The 24,602-nt window shown below is 33.5% G+C and overlaps 1 protein-coding gene and 1 long non-coding RNA gene across 3 annotated transcripts in view; one reads left to right on the forward strand and one right to left on the reverse strand.

Moving 5' to 3' along the window:
- Nucleotides 1-24,602, forward strand: part of ASCC3 (activating signal cointegrator 1 complex subunit 3) — a 326,479-nt gene that overhangs the window by 97,451 nt on the left and 204,426 nt on the right. For both annotated transcript variants that reach the window (XM_082405191.1, XM_082405192.1), the window contains 2 exons: nt 2,896-3,096; nt 3,532-3,672. In XM_082405191.1, coding sequence (XP_082261317.1) covers nt 2,896-3,096; nt 3,532-3,672 — 342 coding nt within the window. The remainder of the gene's footprint in view (nt 1-2,895; nt 3,097-3,531; nt 3,673-24,602) is intronic.
- Nucleotides 9,865-24,602, reverse strand: part of LOC309634846 — a 151,406-nt gene continuing 136,668 nt past the window's right edge. The window contains exon 2 of the long non-coding RNA XR_014248470.1: nt 9,865-18,995. This is a non-coding gene — a long non-coding RNA (uncharacterized lncRNA). The remainder of the gene's footprint in view (nt 18,996-24,602) is intronic.

The following is a 24,602-nucleotide window of genomic DNA, read 5'->3' on the forward strand; positions in this document are numbered from 1 at the left end:
TGCTATTGTAATTGATTTTTAAAAATTTTTTACTTTCAGATTTTTCATTGATAGTAAACAGAAATATAATTTTAAAAACATGCTGGTCATGTATCCTCCAACCATCTTAAATTAACTTATTAGTGTTAGGAGATTTTTTGTAGATTCCATCAGATTTTTGCCTAGGAAATCATGTCATCTCTAAATAAAGACAGTTTTTCTTCTTCCTTTCCTACATGAATGCCTCTATTTTTAAATTAAAAATAATTTTTTTTCCTGGATTGTACTGACTGGAACCTATAGTACTATGATAAGTGGTGAGTATAACATATAATATGGCATTAAGTGGTGAGTGTAATTTCTTGTTCTTGACTTTAGGGGAAGGCATTTAGTCTTTCACCATTAAGTATAGTATGAGCTGTAGGGTTTTTGTAGATATCCTTTGACAGTTTGAGGAATTCCCTTCTATTTCTAGTTTGCTGAGACTTTTTTTTTTTTTTTGGTTGGGAATGGATGTAGGATTTTGTCAAATTATTTTTATACATCTATTGAGATGATCATATGGTTTTTCCATTATAGTGTATTATTATGGTGAATTACATTGAGTTTGAATGTTAAACTAACCCTGCATTCCTGTGATAATCCCCACTTGGTAATGATATAGTATTATGTTGTAGAATTCAATATACTAAAGTTTTGTTTATAATTGTTTTCTATGTTCATAAGGGATATTGGTCTGCAATTTTGTTTTGTCTGGTTTTGGTATTAGGGGAAAGCTTGCCTCATAGAATGATTTGGAAAGTATTCTCTCCTCTGCAGTTTTTCTGAACAGTCTAAAACTCCATGAAAAATTGGTATTATTTCCTCATTAAATGTTAGGTAGAATTTACCAGTGAAACTGTTTGGGCCTAGAGTTTTCTTTGTGGGAAGGATTTTAACTTCAGCCTTAATTTCTGTAACAGATATAGAGTTATTTAAGTTGTATATTTCTTCATGAATGAGCTTTGGTAATTTGTGTCTTTTAAGAAAGTTGTACATTTGATCTAAATGGTCAAATTTATTGGCATAAAGTCATTTATAATATTCCCTTATATTATTTTAATATCCGCAGCATCTATCTGTAGTGATGCCATCCTCCTCATTCTTGACATTAGTAATTTGTGTCTTCTCTCTCTTTTTTTTTTTGGCCACGCCACGTAGCTTGTGGGATCTTAGTTCCCCAACCAGGGATTGAACCCAGGACCTTGGCAGTGAGAGTGTAGAGTCCTAACCACTGGACTGCTAGGGAATTCCCTGTCTTCTCTCTTTTTTTCCTGATCAGTCTGGCTAGAGATTAATCAATTTTATTGATCTCAAAGAATAAGCTTTTCTGTTTTCATTTCATTGATATCTACTTTGATCTTTATTATTTCTTTTATTCTGTTTTACTTTGGTTTTAATTTTTCCTTTTTCTAATATCTTATTTTGAAAGATGAAGTCATTCATTTGAAACCTTTCCTCTTTTTTCATATAGGTGGCTAGTGCTGTATATTTTTCCTTGCATAGTGCTTTAGCAACATCCACAAATTCTCATATGTTGAGTTTTCATTTTCTTCAGTTAAGAATAGTTAAATTCCCTTTTGAGTTCTTCTTTCATCATGGGTTATTTTAGGAAGAACGTTATTTAGTTCCAAATATTTTACATTTTCTAAGGATATTTCTAGTAAGGATTTCTAATTTAATTCCATTGTGATCAGGGAATATATTTTGTATGTATTGCTTCCTTTTCAATTTATTGAGACTTGTTTTATGGCCCAGAATATGGTATATATATATCTTGTTAAATGTTCCATGAACAATTGAGGAGAATTATTGTTAGATGAATAAATGTCAGTCAGGTCAAATTGGTTGTTAGTGCTGTTGAAATCTATTGTAGCCTTGCTGATTTTCATGCCTACTTGACTTATCAGTTCTTGGAGAGGGATGTTGAAATCTCTGACTGAAATTGCAGATTTGCCTATTTCCCTTTGCATGTCTATCAGTTTTTGCTTCATGTGTTTTGAAGATCTGTTATTGGGTATATAAACATTTAGGATTGTTATGCCCTAATGATTAATCATCTTCTTCATGAAATGACTGGGTCTCTATTCCTGGTAATATTCTTGGCTTTTAAATCAATTTTTTTCTGGCATTAATATAGCAATTCCAGTTTCCTGCCATTAATTCCATCCAGTGTTTTGTTTTCTCTCAGACATTGTAGTTTTCATCTCTAAAGACTTTTTGTATAGAAGGTTTTAGGAAAAATTAATTAACCACTCTGTGTCTTTAATTTCTTCTCTATTAAAAGGACATATTAAAGGTACCTATACTATAGAATTGTTTTGAGGATTAAATAAATAAATATATGAAAGTGATTACAATTGCATGTGTCACAGTGTAAGTTCTGAACAAACATAATCTGCAGCTGTTATTCCTACTATTAAGGCTGCCTTTTCAAAAAAGTATCTTTAAAAATCCATAACATATTGAAACAGAATTTCTTATTGATATACATCCCCAGGAATTTTCTTGTTTTCACTTTCATTAGTTATCCTCAATCTAAATAAACTAGGCTATCATCATATGAAATCAAAAGATACCTGTTTAATTTTGTTTCATTACATTATTATCATTGTTTTGTACTTAGGATTGTGTACAAAGATACAGGTATAGTCTCATTATCATATTTTACAAATTTAGTGGGTTACAATTCCCAAGTGCATTAGAATTGTACAATAGTTGTGAGTTGTCAACTGTGCACACTTAGTTTAAATACAGGACGCATTGAGAGACTAAACAAATTAGTTGTTTGTTTTTTAATCACAAAAAATTTGCATTTAATGTTTTGTATGAGACCTTCACATTATTATCATTTATAGTGGGTCATGTCATTTTTAGATTGGACAGCTGGCTTTTAAAGGAATGAGAAGACTCAATAGAATCCAGTCAATTGTGTTTGAGACTGCCTACAACACCAATGAGAACATGCTGATTTGTGCCCCTACTGGAGCTGGAAAGACCAACATTGCAATGCTTACAGTTTTGCATGAAATTCGCCAGCATTTTCAACAAGGTGTTATCAGAAAGAATGAATTTAAGGTAGGAAATTAACAAGTCCGACAACAGCTTTTTAAATTGTAAAATTTAAAATCATTTTGCAGTTGTACATGTTACATGAGATCTGGAAGTTTTTAAGGATATTATACATGAAGTCATGTAAAGAATGCTGCATGATTCACTTCATTACTTTTAGGCAATCCCTATTTGTGTTATGAAAATCCCACTACCCCTGTGAAAGCTGTGAAAACGCACTTGGCTTTGAAGCACCAGTTTTCAAAGTGATAAGGCTGTATAAACAAATTCCATTGTCCTGTAAACAGCTGCACACTTATGCAACAAAGATAAGTACTTTTCATATATCACTATTAAGATTTTTCACCCTAAGTGGCTAGCATCATATTTTACAATAAATAGTGACGTGTATTGACGTTGTAGTTTTTGCTCATTCATCAAGCTAGTGTTTCTTTGGCGCAGATTGTATATGTTGCTCCAATGAAAGCGTTGGCAGCTGAAATGACAAATTACTTCAGCAGACGTCTGGAGCCACTGGGCATCACTGTGAAAGAATTGACTGGTGATATGCAGTTGTCAAAAACTGAAATTTTACGAACTCAGGTATGTTGTATACTTAGATTTTTGTTGTTGTTGTTTAATACCATTCTTTTTTTTTTCCAAGCAATTGTTAAAACAACTATACCTTAAGTAACTATAAAATATAATACGAATGTAACATGGTGAACTTCTTTATTTGTAACCACAGCCTATCCTCTACAGAAGAGGTTTCTGCTGGTGCTTTGTTCTATTATAGTCCTTCTAACTTCCATGATTCTTGCCATATCTTGAGTATTGTTAGATTCCTGATGTAGATTTTAAGTCATTGACAGTAAATGTTGATCTTTTAAAACAATAGGCAATGAGGATTTTCATAAGACCAGACTTCAGTTTTAAGAGCAGGAAAATGTATCTTTATATTTTATATGTTGTAGATGTTTAAAGGATCCCACTAGCATTCTAAAGTATTCCATAAGGATGGTTTAACGTATATAAAAAAGTTTTTAGTCATTCTGTATTTTAGCAAATAGGAAGCTACTAAATCTTGCACTGTATATATAGCACTATATTAGGTGAAATGTATGACAAGCAGGGCATTTAAGATACCGTTCCTGCCTTCAAGGATCTTATATTATGACTGAGTAGACAAAAACTACATTAGAACTACAACTAGATTATCATTAATGGATGCAACGTGTAAGTAGGTGATGTTCATAGTGCTTGTAAAAAATAAAATAATGTATAACCAAATAGTAATGGGACAATTCAGGGGAGTTTAATGGGAAATAGATGATGTAGCTTTTGAAACAGTGAATAGACATTGATTTAAACTGTGATTTGAGGGTGTCTTCATTTCCTAGGGCTGCCATAACAAATTATCACAAGCTTTGTGGCTTAAAATAACAGACACTTAATTCTCTCACAGTTCTGGGGGTCAGAAATCTGAAATCAGGGTGGCGGTAGGATTTAGTTGCTTTTGGAGGCTCTGATGGAGTATGCTTTTCACGTCTCTCTCCTAGTTTTTGGTGGCTGCTGGCAGTCTGTGGCATTCTGTGGCCTGTACACACATCACCCCAGTCACTGCCTCAGTCCTCACATGGACTTTTTCCCTGCATTGTCCTTTCCCCTACTTTTTCTAAGAACACTATTTTTAGATTTAGGATCCACCCTAATACATATGATCTTATCTGAAGGTCCTTACCTTAATTATGTCTGTAAAGATCCTTTTTCCAAATAAGGTTACAGTCACAATTTCTGGGTAGACATATGTTTTGGTATGCCACCATTCAACCCATGACAATGGGTATGCCAGGTATACTGAACCACATAGCAAAGAAAAAAAATCAGGTTCCAGTTAAATGTATTTTGGACTTGATAAGGATAGAGTGCATTATAATAAACATTTCAGTCAGTTTTACCAGTTATTCTTAAATTTGCCTTTCATAGACACTCTTTTTATTTTTTTTCATAGATACTCTTGAAAAAATCAAATCTTAATATTTATATACAGGCATGTTCATTGTAGTATTTTTAAAAAATATATAACAGAAAGAGTAAGAAGAAATTAAATATCTATGAATAGAAGACTAGTAAACAATATGATATTTCACTTGATAAAATAAAATATTCCTTAAAATGATGTTTTCTGAGAATTTTTATTGGCCTTAGAAAGTAAAGTTTAGAAAAAAATACAGGAACAACTCTTTATGGTAATACAGTTATGTATTCTATGCAATAACCAAAACACTGTCGGGAGGAATAATTATAGTAGTTATGTCTGGTGGTAGGATTATGGAAAATTTTTTTCCCCACTTTTTCTACTGTAAGAATGTGTTAATGTTATAATCTAAAAAATAAGCATAATTTTTATTTTTTATTTTATTCTAGTTTAGGTATCATTGTTTTATTCAGCATAATTATTTTTCTTCTATATAGTTGTTTCATAACCTATCACCCAATTACCTAATCTTTTGGTAAAGGCTAGGGAAATGAAACTAAAATTTATGGGGCACCAGCTAGCATGAAGCTCTTGTCACTATGCTAGTTGCCCTACAGACATAACAATGCAGTTCTGTTGAGGAGAGTAAGGCTTATTGAGGTAACAGGTCTTGCCTGGGCTCCCATTTCCAGTAAATCATGTAGATAGGATTGGATTCCAAGTCTTCAAATTTCAAAGTTTGTGATAAATTTCTACTAAAATATGTCACTTTTGCCCATCTTTTATATCTACAGTTTGTTGTTTTAGGTGGTGATGGTGGTGGTTTAAACCACCAAGATACTGAAGGAGCTTGGTAGTATTTGAAAGAAAATCAGTAAAATGAGGGTTTGTCATGTGAGGGAAAAAATGCATATCTATAGATGTTTAGTTTTCAAGTCAGTTCAATATAATATGTATAGCAAATAAATGAAATAATTAATTTGTAAAGTTACTGAAGATAACAAAATTACCTTATTTAGAGATCAAAAGTTGGGAAAGTAAAGGTGTGTTAACTTAATTTTTTAAAGAAATTCCAAAATGCCACCATTTTAGGACTTAGTGATTAATAATGAAGGCTCTAGTTAAGAGTACTTTTAGAAGTTTGGAAAATTTCCCCAAATGTAAAGATAGTGAAGGCTTTAGTTCACTGAAGTATTTGTTTTTGTATTAATAGCTTTAGCTTTTGGAATGCTAAAATTAAAAAAATTTTAAACTCATCTCTAAATTGTAAAATAGAATTTTGTCATATCAGTGGTGACAGTATTTGTTACTATTCTTTTAGTTTGTGAAGGACTGATATTCAACTGCTCTCAGGGTATATGACGGTACCAGTTGTTAAAATACTGAAATATTTTTTAGCTCGTTGGGAAATGGATACTGCTAAGAGCCCTCCAAGTGCAGCTCCTACCAACTCATAATCCAGCAATTAAATGGTTAGTACCTGGACCAGCAGGAGGCCTCTAGGATGTAGTTTTAGCCCTAGGGCAGCTGTTCCTATTAGTTGATTTTCTTGCAGTTAATCACCCTATTTCCTCCTTTCCTGTACCAATGCTGACTTCCCCAGGCCTCAGTGCTGGTCTGGGGTGGGAATGAAAGAATACCTTTGCCTGTCAGCCTGGCATCCTTACTACCCCTCCTTTCTGGTGGACAGTTGTCCATTCATACTGGTTGTTAAATGTTTTAAATATTATACCTGATTTTTAATTAATACTACTAGAGTTTAAAGATTTATTAGTGAAGACCAGTATCTATTTCAGTAAAGGTTAGTAGATAAGAGCAATGATCAAGGATGTAACTCTGGTTATTAATGACAGTTTCCTTCAATTAAAAAAAATTCTTTTACCATATTTATAGTAGCCTCTTTAAAGTCATTACTGAACACAACATGTGGCCCATTACGAGTCAGACTTTATTGACTGCCTTTTTATTCTGTGAATGAGTCACATCACCCTGTTGCATATCTAGTAATTTTGGGTTGAAAATAAAAAGTTTTAGCAACTCTAGATTCTATTCATCCAGCCTTTTCCTTGAAACATTTTAAATTTGATTTTGTTAAAAAATCTAGAGAATTATCACCTAAAAACAAGAATAACAATTATATTTATATATAATCACTTTAGCTAATAAATTTTTATTTTTTTTATATAATTTGTATTCTTAGCACAATGAACTGAATCATGTTTAAAATATTAAGTTTATACAATAAAGAGAAAGGATTTTTACAGATTTGTGTAACAGTACAATGTTATGTACAGTTTCTATATTTATGGACACATTTATAGAAATAGTGTTATGTATGATAGCTTTCAGGGCTAGCTGAACATATAATTGCAGAGATCATTATCTTAAAACCACATCAAGACACATAGACTGATAGATATTTTTTTAGTGTGTGACTTTTACTTTCATAATGTCTTATGAAGTCATACAAATTAGATAAAAATCTGACACATAACCAACTGTCTTTATTAAAAATAAAATTTCCTGAAACTGGAACCATTCTAGAGCATCTGAGACCATACCTATGATATAGCCTACCTAAAGAAATGAGTTTTGTATCCTGGTGGGTACAATGAAATTAAGGGAAGAAATTAAGTCAGTTTGTTCCTCTTTTATTACTTGCAAGTCCAGACTTATGAAATTTTCTGTAAATGTTAAGTTTGGCTTTGGTAATCTTACCTCACTGCTATGCCGTATCCAGGGTTCTTCTTCTGTATCTTTCTGTTTTAGTCTTTCTGCATACCATTAACAGACCGGTTAAGAAAATGAAAAAACAGAACAGACCAAAAACCCCCTGCACTGACCTACTAGAGAATGGACTTGAGGATATGGGGAGGGGGAAGGGTAAGCTGGGACAAAGTGAGAGAGTGGCATGGACATATATACACTACCACACGTAAAATAGATAGCTAGTGGGAAGCAGCCGCATAGCACAGAGAGATCAGCTCGGTGCTTTGTGACCACCTAGAGGGGTGGGATAGGGAGGGTGGGAGGGAGGGAGCTGCAAGAGAGAAGAGATATGGGGACATATGTATATGTATAACTGATTCACTTTGTTATAAAGCAGAAACTGACACACCATTGTAAAGCAATTTTACTCTAATAAAGATGTTAAAAAATTTTAAAAAAACAAAACAAAAAACCCCTGCATTGATTTGGTCTTTTGCGTTGCTATAGAGAGGCAACTCTCAAAATTGATATGGGGACACCCAGAGTTTGCTGAGACTCTTCAGGGGATCAGCGAAGTTAAAACCAGTTTTTGTAATAAGATTATGATGTTATTTTCTTTTACTCTCATTTTCTCACAAGAATAGAGTTGAGTTTTCCAGAGGCTACATAATGTGTGATGTCATCATCACTGACAACTAATGGAACGAGTACTTTGCATTTTAGTGTTGTAAAAATTTCTTAGTTTCAATTTCTCATGTAAGAAGAATTGATAGATATAACCCAGAAAAAGAAAAGCTGTTTGGGGCCTCAGTAATTTTTAACAGTGCAAAGGAGTCCCAAAGGCAAAACGTTTTGAGATCTACTATTATAGGGGAAAGCTCCTTATATATGACATTGGATTCTCTTCATAATCTACATCCAGCCTGATTTTTAGCCTAATGTTCCCAGCTGCTTTCCAATATAAACTTCAGCCAGACCGTTTTTGCTTTTTCTAAAATAACATGACTCAACATTTTCTCCAATGAACTTTGCTAATTAGTAAGTTTACTTACTTACTATGTGTCACTTTTTCTGACCTCCAAGGTCTCCAAAGAAATATTCACTGCCATTCAAATTACTGTTCCCCTACAGGTAATTTGTTTTTTCTTTCTCTTGATCACCTTTCAACTTGATCATCTTTTTCATGATGTCTTCCTTTATTCATTGACATTTCTCTAAATCTTACCCATTCTACTAAACTCAGTTTGAACTCTGTAAGTACTTTATTTCCTCTTGCCTGAGTCCAACAGCACCATTCATTTATATTCATGAAATAATACCTTGTCCACAAAGAACATGCTTTTGGATCTGGTGTGGTCTTAGAAATCTGGGCAATCTCAAATAAAATTTTGGTTGCTCTTATAACACATTCAGTGTGTTAATGAACTGATGCTAGTGAAAGAGTATTTATGGAAAGAAAAGGCAGGTAACATTTGAATTCAAATTATGGGCCAGTCACTATGCTAAGTGCATATATACATCCTCAGTAAGTCATTACAAAAGCCTTATTGAGTAGTGTCTCCATTTCACACCTACAGGAAGCAAAACTCATTAAAATCTATCTCGATTTATATATTGTATTTTCAGAAGGTTGATGAGCATCTCTTTGTCTCTCATTTACTCGTCTCTGTACTTCCCTAGGTCTGGACGGGGACCATGTGCTTGGCCTCTGTAATGGTTCATAAATGGAACCTCGTACTTTGTGCTTGCTCTTTATTCTCCTCCCATGTACCCCTACTGTCCATGATGGTCATTTCTGTAGACCTGAAACTATATAGTTATCAACCTCTTCACACTATCCTTCTACCTAGTCTCACATGCTCACAGATTAATAGACTGTGCTGCTATAACTGCCTTTGAGATTGGGCTGTAGAGAGAGCAAAGCAGGAATATTGCAGGGCATGCGGGAGTACAGACATACTCAACTTTTATTTTTGAATTTTTAATTTCCTGCTTTCCCTACTTTTTCCACTTTTATAATTTTTAATAGCTTTTTAATGATTCCCATTGTATATTTCCTTTGGTAAGTAAGTTTCCTAATAATTAACACAATTAAATATAATCTTAAATTTTCCCTCTTTTTTTTTTTTTTTTTTTTTGCTTTTTCATATTTTACTACAGAGGTACTTCTGATGTATTATTAGTTAATATGTAATTTGTAAACTGCTACGTCATATCCTACACATACAAAATCATTTTACAAAAATGTTCTAAAAACTAGTAGATAAAACGTGTTCTCTGCTGGGCTGTTACTGGAAGGTGTCGTTCCCTGTCATTTTTAAATATGTTTTCAGTGTTGTTTGTTTATCTTTTTTTTTTTTTTAGTATGGGAAGCCAAATTAGTCTCATTTGCAAATTCTCTGTCATGCTCTTCTGATCATATTATTTCCTTGCTCATAAATTTTCATTGGCTCTTTACTGCTTACTGAATTAAGTACAACTACCTAGCTTGTTAAGAATCTTGTATAAATTAAGTATAATGCAGGATGTGATCTGTTTTGTGGTTCGCTAGGGATTGTCAGGTCTAGCGGCAGTTATGATTTTATTGAGGTTTGATATAAAATTTCCTTTTACAAGAGAGAATTATATAATTCTAAGATTTATTGTCAGAAGAAATACTCTGTGTAGGCAACAGATACCTCTTTGGTGTTCAACTGAGAAGCAACTTTGAACAATTTAGTAAATTTGTCATCAGTGAAAACATCAATCTACTTTTCCAACCTTATTTTTCACTATTCTACATCTACTGTTAATTTCAAACGTCTCCCCCTAAATGTACTCTTTATCAAGAATTGATACTTTAAAATATTCATTTTGCTTTTCAGTGGTTCCATTGAGCAGTTGAGCTTTTTCTTATACTCTTTCCTCAACTCAGATTATTCCTTCTACATTCTTTCCTAGTATCATAGATGCAGTATTCTTTTAAATCTCAGTGAAAATACTGGTCAGAAATTTTAGAAAAGGTTTCTCCTCTCCTGGCAGTAACTGTATCAAAGCAAGGCATTTGCTCTGAGTTCTGAAATCATTATCCTTTTTAAAAATTTTGTTTGCTCATGCTTATCCTGGGCGGAGTTTATCTGTGCAGCTTTGGAAGTTGAGATGGGTTATTTCAGGTTTTGTTTTTGTTTTCATTTTGGCTGGGGATGAAGGGAGCTTTGTCAAATCTGTTAGGCCCAGGCAACAGCACAGGGAACCCTGAATTTCTGTTGTATTATTCTGCCAGCTCAGAGCTCATCCAGCAACCTTAGTTGGGAGGGTGTGTGTGTGGTGTGCATATATGCACGTGCTTATGTCACATTCAGTGTTCCTGCCCCAATTTACTCTTCTCTCAAGGGGATTCTTCCTCTGGCATATATTTTATTGGTTATTTCACTGAAAATGTGTATATACTTAAGGGTGGAGGGGAGGAAAAAAGGGGAAGAAAAATGGTTAGAAATTACACATGCTCAGGTTACAGTTTTATCTGGATATCTGTGTATATGTTTCATTTAATGTTGCTACCTTTCTGTATAAAATCGGAAGATATCTTTATTGCATCTCCAGTTTAAAGGGTATTTTTGCTGGATATAGATTTGTAGGTTATAAGTTCTTTTCTTCCACCACTTGAAAAATGTGTCACTTTTTCTGACCTCCAAGGTCTCCAAAGAAATATTCACTGCCATTCAAATTACTGTTCCCCTACAGGTAATTTGTTTTTTCTTTCTCTTGATCACCTTTCAAGATTCTTTGGTTCATGTCTATAGATTTATGTCTTTTGTCAGGTTTGGGAAATTTTTATCCTTTATTTCTTCAGCCCTTTACTCTTTCTCCTTTCTTTGTTGGACTGCACTGATGGGAATGTTAGTTCTTTTGTTATTGTCCCACAGGACCCTGAGATCTGGTTTTCTTTTTCTTTTCTTCAATATGTTTTCTCTGTTGTTCAGATTGGATAATTATGATCCATCTTTGAGTCCACTGATTCTTTCATCTATTGTCTGAATTCTTGCTATTGAGCCCTACCAGTGAATTTTTAGTTTAGGTTGTATTTTTTAGTTCTAAACTTTTTTTTTGGTTTTGCTTTATGTTTCTTTGCTGAGACTTTGTTTCATTCGTTTTGAGTGTGTTTGAAACTGTTCTTTAAAGGATTTTTATGATAGTTGCTTTAAAAGTCTTGTCAGATAATTCCAATATCTTTGTCATCTCAGTGTTAGAATCTGTTGCATGTCTTTTCTCATTTGAGTTGAGATTTTCCTGGTTTTTATGTTATTTTCAGTCATATCCTGTACATTTTGGGTATGGTGTTATGAGACTCTGGTTCCTACTTAAATTTTGTTACCTGTTACTGTCTGGCTGGGATAGTTGTCAGGACTTTTTCCACACGTGTCCCCAAACCCTCAGTGCCAGTGTCATTACACAATGAGGTTGGGGAGGAACAACTTTTTTTTTCATGCTGTTTGGCTGGTGTAGTCAAAAAGTTTCTGTTCATGGGACTTCCCTGGTGGTGCAATGGTTAAGAATCCGCCTGCCAATGCAGGGGACACAGGTTCGAGCCCTGGTCCGGGAAGATCCCACATGCCGCGGAGCACCTAAGCCCATGTGCCGCAACTACTGAGCCTGCACTCTAGAGCCCGCAAGCCACAACTACTGAGCCCACATGCCACAACTACTGAAGCCCGCGTGCCGTAGGGCCGCATGCCGCAACTACTGAGCCTGCATGTTGCAACTACTGAAGCCCGCGTGCCTAGAGCCCGTTCTCCACCATAACAAGAAAAGCCACCGCAATGAGAAGCCCGTGCACCACAACAAAGAGTAGCCCCCACTCGCCGCAACTAGAGAAAGCCCGTGTACAGCAACAGAGACCCAATGCAGCCAATTAAAAAAAAAAAAAAAAAAAGTTTCTGTTCATCAGGGCTGCCCTCCATCAGTACTTTGTTTAGAGAAACTTCATGTATCTTGGGTGTTTTGTTTTATTTTGTTTCGTGGATGGGTTCTGTACCCTTTCACTTTCCTAGTTTTGAGCTTCTTCAGCACCTGATTGGGATATATAAGAGTCAAAGAAAGAAAGTAAGGAACTCACTGCCAGATTATTCCTTGAATCCTGAAATCTCTATGCAGTCTCACTTCTTATTTCCAATTTTTAGAGTCTTCTGAGGTCTGTTTCATGTATTTTGTTTAGGTTTTTTAGATGTAATAAATAGGGTAAGATGAAATGTGTCTACTCTGTTTTGCCCAGCCATACAGACTTAAAATTATAATACAGTCAAATTTATCAACATCCTCTATGGTTTGTGCCTTTTTTGTTTGTTATATTTTCTTGGAAATACTAAGCATGATTTGGAGATATTGCTGGTTTGGTTCCAGACAACCACAGTAAAGCATATATTGCAGTAAAGCGAGTCACATGAATTTTTTGGTTTCCCAATTCATATGAAAGTTATATTTATACCATACTATAGTATATTAAGTGTGCAGTAGCACTGTGTCTTAAAAAGTAATGTAAAACCTTAATTTAAAAATACTTTATTGCTAAAAAATGCTCACCATCATCTGATAGTGAAGGGTTGCCACAACCTTCCGTTTGTGAAAAACACACTATCTGCAAAGCACAACAAGGTGAAGTGCAATAAAACGAGGAATGCCTATACCATGACCCAAGTTTATGAGATCCTTTTCCTATATTTTTCTTCTAATAGATTTAAAGTTTTGTTTTTCACATTTAAGTCTTGAATCTCTCTGAATTTTAGTTGTTATTTTGGTGAGGGCAGGGTTCTAATTTTATTTTTTTACCTAAGGAAAGCCAAATATTTCATAATCATTTTCTCTCTATACTTTCCTGGTAAATTTGAAATGCCATCTTTATGATATTCTAAATTCTACTGTTGTCTCATGGGTATTATGGAGCTTTTTGTTGTTACATTGTTGTATATGTCTGGCCTGGCCTTGGGACTATGCTGTTTTAATTACTATTATTTCAGAATAAGTCTTGAACGTAGAGCAAATTCCACCTCCTTATTTTATTCTCATTTTTCAGAATAACCTTAGCTATTCTTCAGCCTTTACTTGAGCATTTTCATTTTGAAATCAGACTCTAATTTCATTACATTAGAGGACCTGTTGAGATTTTATAGGAATTGCAATGAGTTTATGGAATACTTCGGGGGAGAATTGACACTTGTATCATGTCATCTCTCCATCCATGACCATTGTATATTTTCCACTTTTTAGGTCCTTTTTGACCTTCAAAAATGTGTTATAATTTTCGTCATGGGTCTTATATATCATTTTTAAGATTTGTTTCTGGGGATTTTATATTATTTGTTGCTGTCTTTTAAAATTTCTCTTATGTAATGGTTATCATTGGAGTTTAAGAACACTATTAATTTTTGTGTGTTTATATTTTATCCCACAATCCTGCTAAATGCTCTTATTAATACTAATAGCTTATCTATATATATCTTTGGTTGTCTATATACATGGTGATATAATCTACAAATTACAGCAGTTTGGTCTCAATAACTTTGAGAGTAGCCCAGCCTTAGACTCTGATGTCTTTGGCTTTTCTATCTTAGTGTATGTGTGTTTGTGTTGTTTTAAATATTTCCTCTTATATGTTTTTGAACTAGAGACGGGAGTTTACATCAGCTCATTCTGCTTTATTGAGTGAAAGTTACAAAATTCACTGTTCTCATGCTAATGGACAGCAAACAATTAAAATGATCACAGAATAATGACTAAGCTATATGTGTGGGATTACTAAGAAAGTTTTTTTGTTTTGGAAGTCTGGAACTTCTAAATATTTTACTATTTAGAATTACTATTTTATTGAATTAAAAGTTGAAAGCAGAGAACCATATAGTTAGCTCTGAGAAGAAAAAATTTCATAAACAGAAATGTTGTAAAAGTAGTATAAAGTTCAGAAGTGCAAAAGCATTCAGCTTATATTTTTTACTTTTGAAAAAGAGGCTTAACTATATTTGAAAACATCATTTGTCATTTTAAGTTTGGCTAATTGAATAGAAATATCCACTCAAAGCAAGTTTTAAAGTACTAGTGCTTCTTTGATTAATAGCAGTTCCAGACCTCATTTTAAGGGGAAAATCCTGATAAATTACTTTTGTGTCCTATTCTTAAAAAAAAAAAAAAAAAAAAAATTATTTAAATGTATGAATCTTAAACCTCCTAATGACGTCTGTAACCCTAAAATATTTTATTTTGTATTCTTTTCCAGGTAGACACATAACTGAAAAAAGTAGAGACTACTTTTAGTAACTTCACATCTAAAAAATTCATATGTGTTCGATTTATAATAAAGATAAATTGACTCTTCTGACTGAATTAACTAGATCATTTTATAAAATTATCACTCGACCTAGTACTTTTAGATAGGAAATGTAAAATGTTTTGCAAAAGAATCCTAGAATTGAGTTGTAACAAGGTTGATGTTTTAAGGGACACATTTGAGGTATATGAAAAACCATCATTAAGTAGCTATTTGCTGAATTATGAACTTTTATCTCTAAAAGTGTCTTAATTCTATATGCTTCTAAAGGACTAATTTGTTGCGCCTCATTAGTAGCTTGGAAAGTATCAGAGTATTAGTTTGTCTTAGCTGATTTTAAATGGGTCTGACTGGTCTGTGTAGAAGATGAGAGAGAATAAATAGCTCTTGGTGGATTGCGGCTGTGGGCATGAGGTGTCAAGATGTTCAGTGGGGAGACAGACGCTAATTGTGGAGAGAGCTACCCTGAAGTTTTGTGTGTGCCGAAGATAAATTTTGCTGCACACTTTTTCAATATTCAGTATGAGGGTTTTATGTTAAAGCTAAAACTAGGAACTTATTAACTTTGTGATTTCATTAGTTCTTTGTTTTATTTATTATTGCTTAGGGAGCAAAAATGAAAATTACAGAAATAATAATTTTAACTTTTATTATACTCAAGAACAGATTGTCCCAGTATATGTGTGGCAGTACAGTATTTTGGGGAGCTGCTGAGTGAATGACAGAGTTCTATGGTCAGATAGGTAGTCTGATCCGTGTGAGAGACAGATAATCCTATGAGTATAAGAAAAACTAAGATTCCTTGCAGTGAACTTAATTTATTTAACTTTAACTTAGCATTTTCCAAACTTAATTGAATATAGATCATTTCTTTCACAGAAAAATGATTACTAGGACTTGCTCTGAGAAATGGTACCCTGGTACATTTTCACAGATTTAGTGAAGTCATGTTCCAGGGGGAATAGTTAGTCTTACTTTTGATAGTTTTAAGAAATCAACCTCAGGTAAGTGTTCTGTGTTGCTGTGGTCTTTGATATAATGTATTTGGTTCTGACCAAATCTGAATATATTAAAAGTACTTTGTTTTAAACCAAACTTTCTTTTCAACGCTTACAACTCCTTAAAATATTTTATGGATAATTATGCTTTTAAAATTTTGTAGTGTTGATATATGTATTCAAGAAAATTCTATTTGTTGTTAGTAGTGGCTTGCAAAGCATTTTTTTCTTAAAACAAATAACTCAAATACATTAACTATAAAAGGAGTGTGAATTTTCAGCACAGTTACTGAATGGTTGAATATTTAGACTTTAATCATGGTCTAAAACTAATGATAAACTAACTCTTCAGGTCTTCCCGAGAATACTCAGAAATTGCAGTATCAAATAGTGTACATGTTAAAGATTATATTTTTCTAGACAGTGTTGTTCTGTGCCAAAATAAGATCTCAAAAAAATGTTGTCTTTTTTAGCATAGTGTCTTCTTCATTGATGTCAGATTTCTCTTTTAGAAATGTCAAGATATTGTTAGAGTAATGAAACTTTCTCCTCTAAGTAGAAGGCATTTTTTTATTTGTCCATTTTTCCATGCTCTTTTATGGCATTTAACACAACCTCCTTCCACATCATATCGATTTAATTCTGATTCTGGTATTTTAGGACAGCTGATAGCCATTTTTATTGTGAGAAAATACAGTTTTTTGCTGTTGAATATTTTAGCAACAAACTACTTATCAGAGATCTTGGTCAATTTCTGTCAAATTCAAGATATTAATTAAAATTTTTACTTCTTTCTCTAATTTTCAATTTCGACTTACAAGAAATTTAAATATCACCAACTTTATTTTGTTTATGTTACTTGGCACTTATGTGTATATTAGGGTACAAATTGAATAGGATGTCACCTTCAAAATGTTAGATTGCTAAAAAAATCTTTGATCAAAAACCTTAGATCAGAATGATTGATTGGTAAAGCCCAGATCCAAGTTTTAGAGACCCTCCCACGTCTGTGTTCTGAAGAAGGCCCTTTCATTTCTTATGTATTTCCTATTACATGGAAGGAGAACAAGCAGGAAAAGTAGCTTGATGGGTATATTTTTAATTTTGTGCTTATTAGATTGTTTACTTTCATTTTTCTCATACTTAACTTCACAGTTTCCCACATTTGAGAGTTTTGCACTTAAACTGGTATTCTGGATTTCAAAAGAAACAATAATGTAAAAAAAAAAAATACTACACTTAAGCATATTCTGAACATCTTATGTACAGAACCTTGAACTGTTTGTTGCATAAGTCATACAGTTTGGTCAAAATCTATGCAGTGGTCATCGTATAACTTTTGGTTGGCTCATGTAAATAGAATTTGGTCCATTTAACATTCTGGACATAGTTCTGACAGGTTGAAGGGTAAATGGATGTAATATACCAAAATAACATTTTCCTAGCAGACAGTTTTGAACCTGAATACATGGTAGGACAAAATAACTTCTTATAAGAGTAGTAAGTTTGGTTTTAAATATGTAGATCATGAAAAGATGTCTGGAGTTATAAACAAAACTGAGTTGGAAGGGCAAACAAGTCCAAAAAGACTCTGGTAACATTTCTGGAATAAGTTAGAAATATAATGCCACTTGGGTTTTCACATGTAATTCCCAATAGATCTGGTGAAACGGGCCAAATGCTCTGTACTTGGGGGTTAGGATTTCCTGAATCTTATAACTTTGCCCTTCCAGTTCCATAAAAGATTTAATCTCTTTTACATGGGCGTATTTAAACAAACAAACAAACACAAAACAGCAAGATAATATAGACTAAAGGTAGTAGAGAAAGGCAAAGGAAAATATGGACCAGGTTAAAAAGAGGAGCCCAGAACAATACTAATGCACTAATGCATATAACATTATGGAGAGAGGCCTGACCTGGTTTATAAATCACAGTGACCCTTTGCCCAGGAAAAGCTATTCTTGAGATAAGAAACAAAAATATTTCCCAAGGACTCTTAAAAAGAGAATGATAAGTGATCTGATGAAACAAAATGTCAACAACATCTCTCCAGTAGATTCAATGATAGGTTTTATGGACCTTTTAAAAAAACAATAGGTCTGGCATGTAGGAATCTATGGGTCTCGTGGAAGGGTAATCTGTGTTTCCTTTTCATTTAGGGAATTACAAATATGCCATATGTCCCCATGTTCAAGTGTTCAGTATCGATGACTGCCATATATTTGCTGGGGTTCTCACTGCTTGCTTTGCTTGATAGTGCAGGACTGTGAAAATCACCATGCAGACTGAAACCATGCAACATGATCTTTGTAATGGAAAAATGTTTCCAGAGGGGTTTTGGGCAGCAACCTGTAGTCAAACACATTCATGTTTTTACTGCAAAACTTTCCACACCAAGTGTAAATTTACACATCAGTTCAGGTCAGGTTTTGCCAGGAAAGATTAAAAAAATACTTTGTCTCTCAGAGTTGGGTTTTTTTTTTTTTTTTCTTAAATCTTAGAATTGGAGGTACAATTATGGACCTGCCTTAGGTGTCTGTGGGAAAATGCATTCACATTAACAAATTTGGAGGCCAGAAATATGTAGCACTGCCTTTGGTTAGTTTTGGAAGCATTGGTAGGGGCCTGGGGCCACTTTCCTAGTTTGTGACCTTCATTTTATCCTGTATCAGAAATTCAGAAGCCTGGATAAGGAACTTCTATAGGATAAGATTTAGGTGTAAGGCAGGAAATAGCATAATTGCGTTGCATCCTAAGATTTGAACCAAACTTATGATAGGCATTTAACTTTTATTTTCTATAACTGAATTAATGCCCAGCTATAGAGCAATAAAGTGGATCAATTTTACTATTAAAGATGATTTTCAGTTTTTAAAATATTTCATATAATTATAATTGAAAAAATCTGCTTTGCTTCATTTTATGTAATTTAAATGGAAAACTGGGGTATTAATATTTTTATTGGTCTTACAAATGAGTCTCTCCATCTTGAGGCAAATTTTAATGTGTAAACCTAGATTTATATTGGAAATGAGCATGAGGGAATGACCTAAGGGCACTGTTCTCAGACATGTTTGGATCATAGACCAGTGAAAATCTGATGAAAGCAGTGGACCCTGTCCCCTGGAGTTTGGATTGGGGGAGCAAATATGCACAAATATATGCAGTTCTGCACAGTATATTCTAACGGTTCACTCATTTCAGGCAAGGCAACCCTTGTAACCATTCTTTCATAAAGCAGAGGGTTCTATGACTTGGGAATTATAATCCTAGAGTACCTTGGTTGGGCACAGCATTCACTGGAATCTATACAGACTTGCATGGCCCTTAGTTTTAGTAGGACACTACAGATTTTAGCTGTGCTGTGCTGGTTGTTTTCCTGTATTGGGGATCAAATGTTTTATATAAGAGTGGTGGCATATATATATATTGTTAGGTACTACAATAATACCGTTATTGTGTTAGCCATGACATAAAAGCACCTGAAACGTTTTGTAAACCTTATTCTATAAAAAGTGTGCAGTTATAAAAAAACATAGATTTGGTTAGTGAGCTTCCTATTTTATAAAAGTTAGATGTGATACATATATGCAATGGAATATTACTCAGCTGTAAAAAAGAATGAAATAGTGCCATTTTCTGCAACATGGATTTACCTAGAGATTGTCATAGTGAGTGAAGTTAAGTCAGAGAAGGACAAATATTGTATGATATCACTTATATGTGGAATCTAAAAAAAAGGTACAAATGAACTTATTTACAAAACAGAAATAGAGTTACAGATGTAGAAAACAATCTTATGGTTACCAAGGGAGAAAGGTGGGAGGGATAAATTGGGAGATTGGGATTGACATATTCACACTACTGTATATAAAATAGATAACTAATAAGGACCTACTGTATAGCACGGGGAACTCTACTCAATACTCTGTAATGACCTATATGGAAAAAAAATCTAAAAAAAGACCAGATATATGTGTATGTATAACTGATTCACTTTGCTGTACAGCAGAAAGTAACACAACATTGTAAATTAACTACAATCCAATAAAAAATTTTTTTAAAAAGATTGATTCTTGAAGACTCTAGGGCAAATACACTTCATGAGTCTTAATGATACAGCATGAATTTTTCAGATATTGGTATATAGCCAGTAACATATGATAGTTCCAGGGAAGCTGTACTGTCTTGGCAGGCATAATTTACTCTTTGAACAGTCAGTTCCTCTAAAACTGAGCTGCCTTGAGTAGGGCAGGGACTTTATAATTCAAGCATATCTTCAAGTTTCTTCCCCCAAGGCATCCACAGAAACATAAGAGCATTCTATATACTCATTAGTATCTGAGATATTTTTTGAAACTTTGAATTTATTCTTATAACTTACCTCTGGAATTAAAAAAAAAATCTCTGCTTAAAGGATCTGATGAATGAAAACATTCTGTGTTTATCTGAATTCTTGCACTTTCTTGAACAATACCAAATGCTTATGCTTTCTTCAGAAATTTCTAGTTTAATATGGTGTGATGTCAGTGAGAAAATACAGTCTTATAATATCCTGAGAGCTTGATAGGTCGGGGCAATTTTTTTAGTTCTTGATTTGAAAGCAAGTTTTCTGTTGTTGGGGGTGCTTTGGTCACTCTTCAAGGAAATTGTTGTCAAAAAGGCTCGTCTCATAAACACTGCAGCAGAACTACAAAGTTGCTATAAACCTAAAATGCAAGTCCAGAGCTGGCTAATTTTAGGATTTGTAGGGAGCTGTGCTTTCTGTAATTTCTATGACTGATCTAAATAGCTTATCTTAGATGTAGTTTTCATTTTCACATTATTGTAAAAAAATATTTTTCATGTATCAAAACTAGAAATATATGAAATCTTATTTTTGCAAAGCTTTGTGCCACTACAGCCGTAAATAATTTTCCTCAAGGATACTAATTGTACTTGGATTCATCATTGATTTGAACTTTTGTTAAATTCATTACATAGAAATATTTACTGCCTATTGTTCTTGGATAATCAAAGTCATCACAATGTTAGAGGGCACGCCTATTCATATTATGATAAATTTTATGTTAGATCACATATTTTAAACCATTTTGTATCCTACAGGTCATTTTCTGTGTATTTTGTTGTGTAGTTTTACATTTCTAACTGGAGCTTTGTGGCACTTTTAAAAATCAGTGTGAATTAAAAGTTAATTTTATCTTGAGAATTTCTGTATGCCACATTTTTTTTTTTATTCCAAAGGATAACATGCTCATTGTAGGAAAGTTTTAAAAATACAGAAAATTACAGAGTTTAGTACATATCCTCTTAATCTTTTTTTGAGGCAAGGATGTATAACATTAAAAAATGAAAGTTGATTGTTCATTATTAAATTTTTCCAGTAAATATTTTTGCATATTATTAAGGATTAGTTTGTATTGCATGACATTTGATGTCTGCAGAGTATTCCCTTTACTGGATATAATATGTTTACTGTGCACTTCTGATGACTTTTACTTAAAAATAACATTTATTTACTTATTCATAGCAGATTGAATATTGAGGGAAAAGAGCTAAATAGGATATTTCAGAAACTAATTTGATATAGTGGAGAAAAAAATTTTCTCTTCTAGTTTTTAAGTTGATTCTTCATGAACTGCCGGTTAAGGGGTTTCCTTTACATTCCCATTTATCAATCACATTACCATAAGCATAGACTTCAGTTTCTTTAAGTCCAGGGATTCATTGGGTCTAGTTTCTTTGAAAGGGAACTAGAAAGGGTTCTTTGTCTTTTCTGTTGATGGGGGATAGTTATATATATGATGCACTCCCCTAGGCTTACTCATAGGATGGGCCATGGGTTATCTACTTCCTGGTGTTACAGTTATAATTCTTTTTTTTTTTTTTAAACAAATCTATTTATTTATTTATTTTTGGCTGCATTGGGTCTTCGTTGCTGTGCGCGGGCTTTCTCTAGTTGCGGCGAGCAGGGGCTACTCTTTCATTGCGGTGCACGGGCTTCTTGTTGCGGTGGCTTCTCTTGTTGTGGAGCACGGGCTCCAGGCGCGCGGGCTTCAGTACTTGCTCCGCGTGCACGGGCTTAGTTGGTCCGCGGCATGTGGAATCCTCCCAGACCAGGACTCAAACCCATGTCCCCTGCATTGGCATGTAGATTCTTAACCACTGCACCACCAGGGAAGCCCCAGTTGTAATACTTTTTTTCTGCATTATTCAGAGCGCCTCTGAATGCAAGCTAATTTTGGATCTGTTATATTTTAAAAATAAACAAAAATTATTTTCTTCGGTGCTTTAAAATGGTACCTTAATTCTCATTGCTGTCTAATTTATATGTTGTAAATGTTTCTTTTATCTTAAAGAAATATTAGGCACCTTATCTATAAGCGTGTAAGGCATAGTACTTGTGTTGAGGAGTCAATTGTGTTTAAGGCAGGGCCAAGCCTCAAAAGCTAATAGTCTAAAAGAATAATATCTGTGGTCTTTCCTGTTTGCCTTAAAAACATTTTCATTGTATAGTGCTTTGTTCCCTCAAGTTATAGAAGACTAAAATATTTTAAGTGTCTTACTGTTGTTATTTGAGATAACATATAAAAGGTCTTTTGAAGTTAGAACTTTGCACATAGTTGTCCTTCAATAAATATTAGTTTCTTTCTGCATCTTCATTGGGTTCTTTATTCTTCTCCTAACCCACTGTACTTCATGAGAAGTAACCCCAGGGTATATACTTGATTTATGCTACACTGACACTGAACTATACCTGGCTGTTTCAGTCCAGGAGAAAAGAAAAAATTGATGGCTTTCCCCTCAGTTTTAGAAGCGACAGTGTAGTTAAGTGTGAGTGGCACTTATTTGGTACTAAGTAGAGTATCCTTTTGACGTATCCCTTTGGCAGAACAATAATCTGTGGAATTGATTAAGGAGAAAACCTTTTGAGAAGGCTTGTGAAAAGAAGGCTTTTATGTTAAATTTGATCTTTTTTGTAAGAGAATTAAAGCTATTGATTCATTCCTACATTTGGGACTTTTCTTACTAGAAAGGAAAATAATAATTATATTCTAAGGAAAGCACTAGATACTACTACATGTTATATTTAATGCTGGCGTGCTAGTTGATCTCTAAACATTTTATTTCAGGTTTATTGAGGTATAACTAATGTGCAAAAAACATACATATTTAAAGAACACAATTTAATGAGTTTTGACATATGCGCATACCAGTGAAACCATCACCACAATCAAAATAATGAACATATTCATCAACCCTAAAAGTTTCCTCACATCCCTTTGTAATCCATCTCTCACCATCTGCCACTCTCATTCCCAGGCAACCACTGAAATGCTTTCTGTCATTAAAATAAGTTTGTTTACAATTTTAAAAAATTATGTAAGTAGAATAATACAGTGTATGCTTTTTTAAAATCTGGCTTTTTTCACTCTATAATTATTTTGATATTTATCCATGTTGTTGCATGTATTAATGGTTTATTCCTTTGTACTGCTAAGTAATATTGTGTCGCATGGGTATGCCATGAATTGCTTATCCATTCAATTTTGATGGATATGTGCCTTGGTTCCAGTTTTTGGCTATTACAAATAACACTGCTATGAACATTCTTTTGCAATCATTTTGTGGACATAGGGCTTTCATTTCTGGGTAAGTACCTAGGAGTAGAGTTGCTGGGGATATGGTAGATGCATATTAAACTTCTTAAGAAACTACCAAACTGTTTCCAAAGTGGCTGAAATGCTTTACATTCCCACCAGCCGTGTATGAAAATTCCAGTTCTTTCACATCCTCTTTAATACTTCAACTCTTTAATTTTAGCTATTCTAGTGGGTGTGTAGTAACATCTCATTGTGATTTTAATTTGCATTTCCCTAATGACTAATGATGGTTGAGCATCTTTTCGTGTGTCTTTTTGGCATCTGTATATCTTCTTTGGTGATGTATCTTTTCAAGTCGTTTGCCTTGTTTAAAGTATTTTAAGTGGGTGGTTTGTCTTACTATTGAGTCATAAGACTTTTGTATGACTCTAAATACAAGTCCTGTGTTGGATATGTGCTTTGCAGATATTCTCTTACTGTTAGTAGGCTTGCCTTTTCATGTTTGTAATAGTGTCTTTTGAAAGTAAACACTTTAAATTTTAATAGAGTCCTAATTATTGACTTTCTCTTTCATAGTGCATACTTTTTGTGTCCTGTTTTTAAAATATTTACCAAACCCAAGAGATGTAAGATTTTTTCCTTATGTTTTCTTCTAGAAATTTTATAGCTTTAGTTCTTAGTTTTAAGCTGTGATCTATTTTGACTTAATTTTTGTGTAAGAGGTAAGGGTTGAGGTTCATTTTTTTTTTGAATATGAATATCTGTTCTGACATCATTTGTTGAAAAGGTTATCTTTTTTCCATTGAATTACCCCAATACTGAAAACGAATTGACCATATATGTGACTATTTCTGAATTCTATTCTGTTTCATTGATTTGTATGTTTATCTTTATGCCTGTACCACACTATCTTGATTACTATAACTATATAATATGTCTTGAAA

This window comes from Balaenoptera borealis, assembly GCF_965194805.1.
Source record: "Balaenoptera borealis genome assembly, chromosome: 9".
Classification (NCBI taxonomy): domain Eukaryota; kingdom Metazoa; phylum Chordata; class Mammalia; order Artiodactyla; family Balaenopteridae; genus Balaenoptera; species Balaenoptera borealis.